A 12,908-nucleotide genomic window follows, 5' to 3' on the forward strand; every position below is an offset into this window, starting at 1 on the left:
CAATATTCCAGTTTAATCAAATTATCTTTAACACATTGTCTGACATTTAGATACCGTAGATCCGTATGTTTTGATCTAGTTTTCACTGCAGCATTAGTTGCTAATTTTATAGCTGCTTGATTGTCTTCATACACTTTTATTGGTTCATTACAATTTAAACCCATATCAAACAATAATTGTTTCCATACCAATAGCTCAGTACATAATAAAGATAAACAAGAAAATTCGGATTCAGTTGTTGATAAGCTTATATGCTTCTGTCTGTTAGACCTCCATCCTACTAAAGCGTTTCCCAATAATACAACCAATCCTGAAGTGGATTTCCTGGTTACAGTATCAGATGCAAAACTAGCATCTGCAAATGCTTTTAGTTCCAATTCCTTTGTTGGCTCTAGATATAGAGAATAATGTATGGTGTGCTTCAAATATCTTAAAACTCTTTTCGCACCTTGCCAACATCTGGTTGTAGGATTCTCACAATATCTAGCTAAATGATTAACTGTAAATGCTATATCAGGTCTTGACCAGTTACATAAATACATCAAGCTGCCTATTAATGATTGATATATCTTTTTATCAAAGACATTGCTGTTATCTGCTGAACTCTCAAAACCTTGAACCATAGGTGTTTTTACTGGTTTACAGTTTTCCATATTATAACGTTTCAGCAAACCATTAATTTTCTTAGCTTGAGACAATTTAAATCCTTTACTAGTCCTGACAATATCCAGCCCTAGATAATGACTAATAGCTCCTAGATCTTTTACTCTAAATTTTCTTTTTAACCCTGAAATTATTCTTTCAGTTTCTGTTTCATCTTTTGCTATAATAGCAATATCATCAGTGAATAATAATAACAATGATAATTCACTATTTTGCTGTTTTATAAATAAACAAGGATCTGCAATACTAGCTTTAAATCCCAAACTATTTAACTCTTTTACTAAACATCTATTCCACTCATAACCTGACTGTTTTAAACCATACAAACTCTTATTCAGTTTCCAACAGTACCCTACCTTACTTTCTATTCCTGATGGAACTTTCATATATATATTATGGTTTAATGTTGCATGCAAATAAGCAGTTTCAATATCTACATGTTTTATACTATAATTCTTATTTGCTGCCCAAACTAAAGCAGCCCTAAGAGTGGAAGCTCTTAACGTTGGGGAAAATACTTCATCATAATCACTATTATTCTGTGCAAATCCTTGAGCAACTAATCTTGCTTTATGTATTACCTCTCCTGTAACACTTTCTTTCAGTTTAAAAACCCATTTACATCCAATTAACTTTTCTGTTTTAGGTATTTTAACCTCTTGATAAACATTAAGATCTTGCAAAGACTTTATTTCTTTATCCATAGCTACTTTCCAATTCTTTCTTTCATTCTCAGGATACATTTTTATTTCTTCAACATTAGAAGGTTCAATGTCTATTTGACAAATTAAACCTGCCTCGAAACGATCAGGCTGTCGTCTTTCCCTGTTAGACCTTCTGAGAATTATTGGACTTATAGGTACATTTACATTATTATCTTCTTCCTCTCCTGTCTCCACTATCAGGGGTTCTTGTTTGATCTCTCTAGCAGGTTCCTCCTCTTCTTTATCACTTTCATTTGAGGAGTTAGTTAAATCTTGTTGAGGAATATATACAATATCTTCTACCCTTTCCCAGCCTGACTGTTCTTGAAAAACAGCGCTAGAACTACAATAAATGTTTTTAGTACCTTTCTCCCAGAACCGATAAGACTTATGGTTTAACTCATAGCCAACAAAAAATAATTGTTTAGCTCTATGTTCTCCTTTATTTCTTATTGAACTTGGAATATGTACCCAAGCAGGTGTCCCAAATGTGTGAATATAACTAAGATTTGGTTTTCTCTTATACCATAAGGTATAAGGAATTTTACCTGTAGCTGAACTAACCACATTGTTTAAAATATGATTAGCACATTTTGCTGCTTCTCCCCATAAGCTATCAGGTAAACCAGAATCTTCAATCATAGATCTAATCATAGCTTGCAATGTTTGGCCCCTCCGTTCAACAAATGCATTATGCTGAGGTCTATAAGGAGCTGTACGTCTATGCTCTATTCCCTCTGAAACTAACAGCTCATTGAACTGTTTATTAACAAACTCAGTTCCATTGTCTGTTATTATGGTTTTTACATTTAACTGAGTTTTCCTTTGTACAAACTTGAGCCAATTAGATATTGTTTGTATAGTTTCAGTTTTTGACGTAAGGAGATAACAGAACCCATATCTGCTATAATGGTCTAGAATATTTAATATGTAGCAAGCACCCCCTAAACTGGGTTTCATAGGACCTATCAAATCCATAAATACCAGTTCTAATGGAGTTGTGGTTTTAAATCCATCTAACCTATTAGCTGGTGCTGCCCTGCTCTTTTCTCTACCACATACGTTACACTGCAGATATTTCTTACAAGCCTTTAACTTAAACCCATTAGACAAAGCTACAGTTCTTTTTAGTGTATTAAAATTCACATGACCCAATCTTCTATGTAATAAATGAATACATTCATCATGTGGTTTTTGATTTGTACAAGTAGTAGCCATTATAATAGGATCATTGCTAATTACAAACAAACCGTCTTTCATATTAGCTATTAAGTTCACTTCATTCTTTTGAATAAGACATTCCTCCCCTTGGAAAGTAACTTTAAAACCTGCTTCCAATAATGCCTTAACTGATAATAGATTATAATCACATCTGGGAACATATAGCATTTCCAAATTTTGTTTTAAAAATGAACAGTAAACCTTACCCTCTCCAGAGACCTTGACTCTCCAGCCATTAGCCATAGAAATATATTTTTTACTAGACCTTATATTCTCAAAATCCCTTTTTATTTTTGAAATACAGTGTGTAGCTCCACTATCTATCACCCACCAATTGTGGTTATTAGTAGTTCTATTAGCTACAGCTACATTAATCAGCTTTTTATTCTTTCTATGGCTTTCCTTTCTCTGACAATTACTATTCTGACAAAACTTAGCAATATGTCCCTTTAACCCACAATTAAAGCATTTCCTTAAAATATAAGCAGATTCAGTCTTCTTTATTTCTTGTTGCAATGGCTCTCTCAACTGTTTTCTCTCCATACGACATCTTGATTCTTCCAACAACCTTCCAGTTATTGAAGAAACAGTTAGGTCTTCTTTGGACAAAACCTCCAAGGACGATACAAAGGCATCGTAGCTCTCATCCAATGATGATAAAATGATGTAAACCTGGTGAAGCTCTGAGAAAATAAGTTCTTTTTCTTGCAGTTCCAACAAAGTTGCTTTTATAAAGTTAAGGTGAGCTAACATATCGCCATTCTTTTCCAGTCTAGCTCTAAATAGCTTTCTGGTAAGATTTATATGAGCACCAACACTGTCCCGAACAAAAATCTTTTTCAACTTAGCCCAACATTTAGCAGCAGATTCTTCTCCACGCACATGGACTAGCTGTTGGTCTCCTAATGTTAGCCCAATGATAGATAAAGCCTTATCATTGTCTTTATTGAAGTCTACAATCTTCTTGTTATCTTCTTCATTAGTTGGATCCCAGGCAGTTACATCAGGAGGATTATGGACTATTTTCCAAAGACCTTGATTTTGTAATAGCAAACTACATTGTGTAGACCAGGATACGTAGTTTGACCCATTAAGCCGGGTAATGCAGAATGGATTGAATAGTCCTTGTGCCATTGTCTGAATTTGAAAACTCAGTTAGGAAATATAAATACAATACTGTGCCTGTCCTCAGCACCACACTGGATCTGGGCCCATAACCATTGTTAGAATATGTTGTTGAAAAAATGGTTTGTTTAACAGAGTATTATTAATACACAGTGGAAGTTGTACTGGGACTTTTAGGCAAACAGTAATGCACTAACACGAGTTTTATAACTTATTTTTACTCAGACAACAAAAAGAAACACAGTAAGAAATAGTCCAAGTATCAATCCAGTATCATGCACATAAAAGTCAGTCCATAAAAAAAATATAGTATCAAAATACAAAAGCTGCTTACCAATATCAAAAACAATATACACTGTAGCAAGCAGTTGATTCTTGAGAGAATAAATATCAAGTTAGCAAACAAGAGAACAAGAGGTATCCAAACACTAACATCAAACACATATACAAGAGCAACTACGTGTAACATCTAACTCTCTTTTATGTGGAATAATTACAGCCACACCCTTAGACCGTTTAACTCCTTAAAGGTGCTTTTACTCCATTATATAATATTGTCACCCAAATCAAGTTTAATCTCTAACAGTCCCTTCCAACTCTTCTGTTCTGTTCTGTTCTGTTCTGTTCTACTCTTTCTCCATTTGGCTTTTAGCAGCAAAACCCATGCTCTGTAGACCATTTCTTGGCAAGCTCCCGGGTTAGTGTGCGTGAAAAATATGCACATTGTATTTCGCACAAGAGTGAATTAGTGCATAGGTCAGATAAGCCAAGGAATCTGCTCTATCTAATCATATCTCGTAGTAGGTCATTCTCAGAATCCAATTACTGATAAAAGCAATAGATATTTCTCCATCACATGTAGCAGAAAACTGCCCAACTCTTATGTAAGGATGTTTGTGTCATCTGCGTGAAGCATATTGCTCTTAATATGCCTCTTGTTACCTGTCCTTAGCCATGACCTTCCTTATTTTTGGCTTAGTCCAATGACAAACCAGGCCATTATGGATTTACTGAAGAAACTGCAGCCAACACCCTAGCTTGCCAATTACTGTCAGGATTTAACAACCATTGCACAGGCCTAGTTTTCTCCCCAATGATATGCTACAGACCTCAGTATCTGGATTCACACATCAGAATTAGCCCAAACCTCAGCCCACTTAGGTTAGCGCTGTTTCCTGAGATCTTTTCAACTGGCAAGATTGGGGAATGTTTTGTCTCTTATTTTTAGAAAGAAAGAAACAAAAAGATGTTCCTTCATAATGTTTTGCCCTTTAGGGTTTGTCATCTTGGGCTCTTGCTGTTATGTACTGGGCTCATTGTGGGTTGCTGGAGCAGCTAACAGCTCTCCAGCAACCCAGACTACAAGTCTCCAGTGCTGCTATTGGCTATCTCTAGGCGGCAATGGTTGCTTCAAACCTATTGGCTGCGGCCTAGGGGCTAGACTATATATTGCGGCTAGTTGCAGCCATTTTCCCAGTTCTAATTCTGCACAAAATAAACCATGAGTTTTCCTGTACTCATTTACCTCGTCTTCATTCCTACGCCAAAGAACCCGCTACACAACACTTGCCATCCTGGAGTTGATGGGAGTTATAGCATTTGGGGAGTTATAGTATTTGGGGTGTTATGACATCTTGACAGCCGGGAGCTCTACCTGGGAAAAACTACATGAAAGGTTTGTGGCTGCAGGTTTCTACAGCAAAAAAATAAAAATAAAAATGTGGGTTTTGATTACAGGGAAGGGAAGGTAACTCTATGATGCAGGAACCAGCAGACAAACCACAGTGAACAAAAGTCCACTTCTTGTTCCCAAGTTGTGAGAAATAAAGGGGATAATTAAGCTGTCACAGCCATCAGTCACGATGACAGCATAGTACGGTACTGTTCAAACCCTTGGAAATAATCTGCTTTCTGTTCTCCGTTGCTGGGGTTTCTTCCCGTGCCCCAGTTCTCCTCCTCATTTGGGGGACATTGACGGTCACTGTGCAAGCAAGCAAGCAAGCCTGCCCCAGCCACTCTGCCTCTTCCCTCTTCCCCTACTCTTTTCCTTCTCTAATTTTGCTTTCCCTCCCTCCGTCCCCATCATTTGCCATCCTCTTCTGGAGGCAGGTGCTGCATTTTCCAGCCTTCAACCGCTCTGCAGGTGCCTTTCTGCAGATTTAACGCCAAGGTGCGGGGGAAAATAAATCAATACGCTGCTGCTCGCTCTGCAGCTTTGGTGGTTTTAGCCCAGTGTTTCTCAACTGCTTTAAGATGAGTGGACTCCCAACTCTCAGAATTCCCCAGAGAAACTCTGATTTAGCTTGCAAAAAGGGCGACTTATTCTGTTTCCCATCTTTCCGCTGCCTGCCAAGCCATTGAGCAGTCTTCGGTGGAGCAAATGCTCCTTTTCCTTTCCCCTTTCCTTTCCTTCCCTTCCTCCTCTCCTCTCCTCTCCCCTCTCCCTTCCCCTTCCTCCTTCCCCTCACTTTTTTCCTTTCCCTTCCCCTCCCCCTCTCCTCTCTGTTATGTATCCAAGTGCAGGCATCTGCATAGCAGCGGCCACTAGGGGGCGTTGGCCTGGATGGTTTTGGCGGGAAACCCAGTTTCGGTGGGAAACCTAGGGCCAACCCCATTGGCTAGCCGCCTACCTGGCCAGGTATATAAGGAGGCCAGGTAGCCCTTGTACGCACCCCCCCCACAATAAAGAGCTGAACACGTACTCCGGCTGGCGTCTCTTCCTTGCGTCGGACCCACTACATTACACTCTCTTTCCCCTCCCCTTTCCCCTCTCCCTTTCGCTCTCCTTCGCCTCTCCTTCCTTTTCCCATCTGTTGTGTAGTGGGTTCTGGAGAGTAGGAAGGACGCCAGGCCGATGAGTACAGCATAACAGCTCTTTATTAGGTGGAAGTGACCGACCGTACTGGGAAATAGGGGCTACCCGCACTCTTTATATACCTGGCCAGTACCTGGCCAGGTACACAGCCAACCAATCGGATTGAACCTCTGTTTCCCGCCGAAACTGCTTCCCGCCAAAACAGTTACAGTTCAACGCCTCCTGGTGGTGACTCTTATACAAGTGCTTTAGGTGTTCCTAAAAAGCCGAATACATAACACCATTCCCCTCTTCTTGGGCTCTCTCTCCCTTTTTTTTTATCCCCCTCTCCCTTCTTCTTTCCCTTTCCTTCCTTTCAGCAGCTCTCCAAAGCCAAGAAGACTTTCTGCTTTGAGGCTGGGGGATGTTTTCAGGTCCTTCTTGCCTTGATCCTCTGCCCCCACCCCCCCTGCCTCCAATTTTTCCAACTAACACCTTGACATCTTTCTAAATCTCTCTCTTCTACCACCACCCCCATCCAAAGAGAGCATTTGCCTTTTCTCAGGAAGCTGATGTCTGGGTTACATCTGTAGAGAAAGCAACATCGGTAAACCTGGCCAACTAGCTGCAAATCCTTGCCTGCGTTCTGCTCTCTGTAATTACTGTGGATGCCAAATAATAGCTGGCGGGTGTTGTCACCTAACTTGAGTTGCTGGTGTGTTGTTTGTGAGCCCCTATATATCTAATCTTCCAAGCCACAGACATGTAATTAAAATAATCTGAATCATAGGGTGCATTTAAGCAGGAAAGGCTGGAGACATTCTACATCTTACCTGTTTTCATTTTCCAGCCTTTGAAGTCTTGAGCTTCTCTTTCCTGACACCACAACTGGAAGCCATTCTAGCAAGTAACTCAAGAATGCAGATACCTGGTAAGTGTCTCATGAGAACTAGGGATGCTGGTAAGAAAGAAAACCGTAATTGCAATTATGGAATGCCTTGCAGAGAATATCTTGTCTTTCATTTCTTTTTTTCCCCTCTCCCTTTGTACTAGTGAACTTTATAGATCCATTTCTCCATCCATCTTTTATATAATTAGATAGCGCAAGAAAAATAGAGAGACAATAATGAAGGAATAGAAAGGAAGTTACACAACAGCAAGAACAAAATTGCATATGTCTCTCCGAACTCTTTTTCAACTACATAGCTATTATGTGGAAATTGATGGTTGGATAGTGGGAATAGAATTCCTGCACTGTTACTTCTAGAAACCTAGTCCTCCAACGCTGGATAAATAAATTTATTGACCAAATTTCTTGCTGCATTGACATCTTGATGTTCCCTGTGAGTCACTTACAAACATAGATTAAGCACTAGGTGGACAATTATGAGGCAGCATGCTCAGCCTTCATGAACACTGTTGTGGGAATTTTATATACATATCTATTTGTAATATAAATAAGTAGGGGAAGGGGCTCAGGAATAACATCCGAACTCTCTGTCCAGAAGAGTGCAGTGCTAGGAAGGGTTAAGATTCAGAACTCTTAATTTCCCAGACTCTGGTAGAAGACCTAAAATTGAGGAAGAAACAGGTCATCTTGAAGGGTGAGAAAAGAATTTTTATAATATTTATTTTATTTTTATTTATTTTAATTCCATTTATATCCCGCCCTTCTCCGAAGACTCAGGGCGGCTTACAAGCTTAGCAGTAGCCTTCATTCTATGTATATGCCTGCTTATTAGGGCTTTCACACACACCCCCAAGCAGCATTATTACAAAGTCAGCTTAATTGCCCCCAACAATCTGGGTCCTCATTTTACCTACCTCGGAAGGATGGAAGGCTGAGTCAACCTTGAGCCTGGTGGGATGCGAACCATTTCCCCCCCTCTTGTCTGAATATTGATAGGACCTCTAGGTCTCCTGCTTTGGTTCTGGAGTAAGGGGCAGGGGGATAATAGAATAGCACAGTTGGAAGGGACTTTGGAGGTCTTCTAGTCCAACCCCCTCCTCAAACAGGAAACCCTATAGTACCATTTCAGACAAATGGTTGTCCAGTCTCTTCTTAAAAACATTTATTTATTTATTTATTAATGGGATTTATATCCCGCCCTATCTCCCGAGGGACTCAGGGCGGCTAACAACAACAAAACTTAAAGGTCTCTGTACAGTAAATTAAAAATAAAAATTTGAAATAAATTAAAATAAATTAAAGAATAGAGTTAGAATTGTAAATATAATTAAAATCCCTGTCAGTCTAGGTCAGCCAGGTGGAAGAGGAGTGTTTTGAGGCCGCGGCGAAAGGACTGGAGATCTTGGGCCATCCGAAGCTCAGGGGGGAGCTGGTTCCACAGGGCTGGCACTCCCACAGAGAAGGCTCTTCCCCTGGGAGTCGCAAGCCGACATTGTCTAGCCGACGGTACCCTGAGGAGGCCTTCTCTGTGTGAGCGCACTGGGCAATGGGAATTCGTTCCCGGCAGCAGATGGTCCTGCAAGTATCCCGGGCCTAAGCCATGTAGGGCTTTAAAGGTAAGAACCATCACCTTAAATCTCACCTTAAATCTCAAACATCCAGTGTTGGAGCACCCACAACTTCTGGAGGCAAGTTGTTCCACTGATTAATTGTTCTAAAAGATGGCCCAGTTGTTATTATAACAAATGCATCTGGTTTCGGGTTGCTTCCCTTTTGATTTTGCCCAACTTAAATTCTCAAACCATTTCATCCTTCAAGTTCTCTTTTTTCAACTTCTCTGGAGCCTTTTACCTCCCTATCTCTTAGAATAGATGGTGGCCTCTAAAAGCACAATCTCTGTTGTGCTGCTTCTGTTATTATGATTGATTGTATCATAATTTCAGGGATGCGGTGGCTCAGTGGGTTAGGACACTGAGCTTGTCGATCAGAAGGTCGGCAGTTTGGCAGGTTGAATCCCGAGTGCCGCGTAACAGAGTGAGCGCCTGTTACTCGTCCCAGCTTCTGCCAACCTAGCAGTTGGAAAGCATGTAAAAATGCAAGTAGAAAAATAGGGACCACTACGGTGGGAAGGTAACAGTGTTCTGTGTGCCTTTGGCGTCTAGTCATGCCGGCCACATGACTACGGAGATGTCTTCGGACAAGCGCTGGCTCTTTGGCTTTGAAACGGAGATGAGCACCGGCCCCTAGAGTTGGAAACGACTAGCACGCATATGCGGGGGAACCTTTACCTTTACCTATCATAATTTCATCCAGATGTTCAGACTAAATTTGGGAAGGAGTCCACCTATCGAGTCCACCTACCTACCTGGGATAGGTAGATGTTAATGTTTGATGGTGTTAGAGGTACTGTCACAGGATCTAAGCTGTTCTGAGTAAAGCTGCCTTTTGCAATTGACCGATGGGGATTTTGTCAGTGCCGATGGTGTTCAAGTGATGCTCCAGATGTTTTGGAATTGCAGCCAAGACGCCTATTAATTATTGGTACTACCTTTGCTTTCTTTTGCCACAGATGTTCTACTTCTGTTTGCAGGTCTTTGTATTTTGTTATCTTCTCCAGTTTCTTGTTCGCCACCCGTCTTGCAGTTTGAAGTGGTTCTGAGTGGCCCATCCTGCAGATGCTCACAAGACGGGCCAAAACTTTTGATCCTACAGTTGCATCTCTAACTTGACTTTTTTGCACTGTCGTGCAGACCCTCTTTCTCTATCTGTGCTTCTGTAATGGGATGTGTGAATGACCTTGGGGAGATGAGGAAAAGAGGTGGTGCCAAGGAAAAGGTCAGAGAAGAGAGAGAGAGAGGAGCCCGCAGTCATTAAGCAGTCAGAAACCTAGGAAGGACTTACCCTAATTGATCAAGCGGTGAAAAGTGACAGTGGGAAGTTTGTACCTTCAGACTTGCAAGATTCTATTAATGTAGCCTTACTATAAAGTATAATCAGCTCTAGTTGTGTTTCCTGTCTGGCTTACCTAGACTGATTGATAGTTTCTGCTAATGCTGAAATGTCTGCAAATGTCCTTCCTTCCACTACCTCCTCTGGGTCATCAGAAAGTGAGGAATAAATTTTATTTATTTATTTATTTATTTATTTATTTATTTATTTATTTATTTATTTATTTATTTATTTATTTATTTGTATCCTGTCTTAGCTGTTTTACAGGTAACTCCAGTGGCGAACATATCCAACACACCTTCCTCTTCTTATTTTTGCTCACAACAAATCTATGAGCTGAATTGGGCTGAGAGAAAATAACTGGCACAGGGTCTCCCAACCAGCTTTCATGCTTAAGGTGGGACTTGAACTCACTGTCTCCTGATGATTGGCCCAACATCACTCAGATGGCTTTCACAGCTAAGCTGGGACCAGAACTCACCATCTCCTGGTGATTGGCCCCAAGTCACCCAACCAGCATTCGTGGTTAGGGTGAGATTTGAATTCATGGTCTCCCGCTTTCTACCCTGACAGGGGTAGGCAACCTTGGCTCTTTTATGGCTCCTGGACTTCAACTCCCAGAATTCCTGAGCCAGCATGGCTCAGCTTGGAAACCTCTCTCTTTTCCCTCAGCGTGGCTGGCTCAGGAATTCTGGGAGTTGAAGTCCACGAGTCATAAAAGAGCCAAGGATGCCTACCCCTGCACTAGACTAAACTGGCTCCTAATGTCCTTTTCCTCTTAGCTTCTGGCCTGTGAAATCAGACTTGGAGGAGGAATTGGGGCAAATTCTGACATTTCTCACATTCAGCGTTCTCCTGATTAGAAGTTACTTTAGAAACATTTTTCTGCCTAGCCACCCTTCCTTGACTCAGCATGAAATTGTAAACCCTGGTTGCATCCGTAACCAATGTCTAGCTAGCTTCTGCTGGAGCAGGTCCAGTGGTTATTGCTTCTCTGGGTGATGCCATCCACTGCTCACCTGTTCTTAATCTAATGTTTAGTTGGAATTTGCCTTCCTAAATGGCTTCAATCCATTCTAGCTTTGTGTTCTGGAACAGGTCTTTGTCTTCTTCTACATGACATTGATACTTGAAGAGTGAGGAAGAATCGTGTTGTACTCCAGGTAGTCCTTGACCTATGAGCACAACTCAGCCCCAAGTTTCTGCTGTAAAGTGAGACATCTGTTAAGTGGGTTTTGACCCATTTTACGACCTGTCTTGCCACCGTTGTTAAGTTAATCACTGCAGTTTTTAAGTGAGTCACACAGTTGCTAAGTGAATCTGGCTTCCCCATTGACTTTGCTGGTCAGAACGTTACAAAAGGTGACCGCGGGACCTTGGGATGCCGTAATGGTCGTAATTATGGAGCAGTGGGCTAATGCCTCCTTAAGTAACACCAGCTGCCTGCAATTAGTGCAGGTTCGCATCCCACCAGGCTCAAGGTTGACTCAGCCTTCCATCCTTCCGAGGTAGGTAAAATGAGGACCCAGATTGTTGGGGGCAATTAAGCTGACTTTGTAATAATGCCGCTTGGGGGGCCCCGAAAGCCCTAATAAGCAGGCATATACATAGAATGAAGGCTACTGCTAAGCTTGTAAGCCGCCCTGAGTCTTCGGAGAAGGGTGGGATATAAATGGAATTAAAATTAAAAATTAATTAAATCTGAATTTTAATCCTGGGGATGCTGCAAAGGTCATAACTGTGAAAAACGGTCTTTTCTCAGTGTTGTTGTAACTTCAAACAGTCACTAAATGAACTGTTGTAAGTTGAGGACTACCTATATTCCGCTGAGAACTGGATTGAGCCTTCTAGGCCGGGAAGGTGGGGAGATCCAACACAAAATAATTTGGAGTTTCCTCTTCTATTGATTTGGAAAGTGCATTTCAGACAGTCCAAACTAAAACATTATTTGCCTTTTTCCGGGCAGCTACCTCAGTGTTAATTCTTACTCACTTGGCAGTCAAAGGGCCTTACCTGTAGAAGCAGAATAATTAAACATCTCCTATACAAGTAGCCCTTGACTTAACGATTGCAACCAAGCCCAACATTTTCACTGCCGAGGTTACTAAGTTGGTAACGTTTGTTGAGTGATTCTGGCTTCTCCACTGATTTTGCTTGTCAGAAGGTTTACATTCAAATTGCCTAGCATCTGAGTTTGATGCTAGGGATTCTGTTAAGTGGAATAAACAGTCATTTTTTTCAGTGTCGTACCTTTGAGCGGTCACTAAATGAATCATTGTAAGTCGAGGACTATCTATAGTCTACTACAAGAACTTGGTACATATGCTTGGACTGCAAAATAGAGTGTTCTTCTCACTGACTGTCTCTATATCTTGAAACTCCCACAAGCTGGGTAAAATTATATTTCTGTTTCTGTTGCCTTTGGGTTGATACATTTTTTTTAATCTTCAAATTGATCTTAACTATCTTCACAGAAGGTCCATCTCATTATTTGGGCAACGGTATGGATTGTTTTCTCTCCTCTAATTTGTTTTGACTCTTC

The 12,908-nt window shown here is 40.9% G+C and overlaps 1 protein-coding gene across 2 annotated transcripts in view; it reads left to right on the forward strand.

The window, feature by feature from the left end:
• The window catches only part of LOC308676215 (3 beta-hydroxysteroid dehydrogenase type 7-like), a 105,728-nt gene that overhangs the window by 21,269 nt on the left and 71,551 nt on the right, over positions 1 to 12,908 (forward strand). For both annotated transcript variants that reach the window (XM_081342010.1, XM_081342009.1), the window contains exon 2: positions 7,358 to 7,438. In XM_081342010.1, coding sequence (XP_081198136.1) covers positions 7,426 to 7,438 — 13 coding nt within the window. In that variant the 5' untranslated portion in view covers positions 7,358 to 7,425. The remainder of the gene's footprint in view (positions 1 to 7,357; positions 7,439 to 12,908) is intronic.

This window comes from Vipera berus (genome assembly GCF_964194415.1).
Source record: "Vipera berus genome assembly, chromosome: W".
NCBI classification, from domain to species: domain Eukaryota; kingdom Metazoa; phylum Chordata; class Lepidosauria; order Squamata; family Viperidae; genus Vipera; species Vipera berus.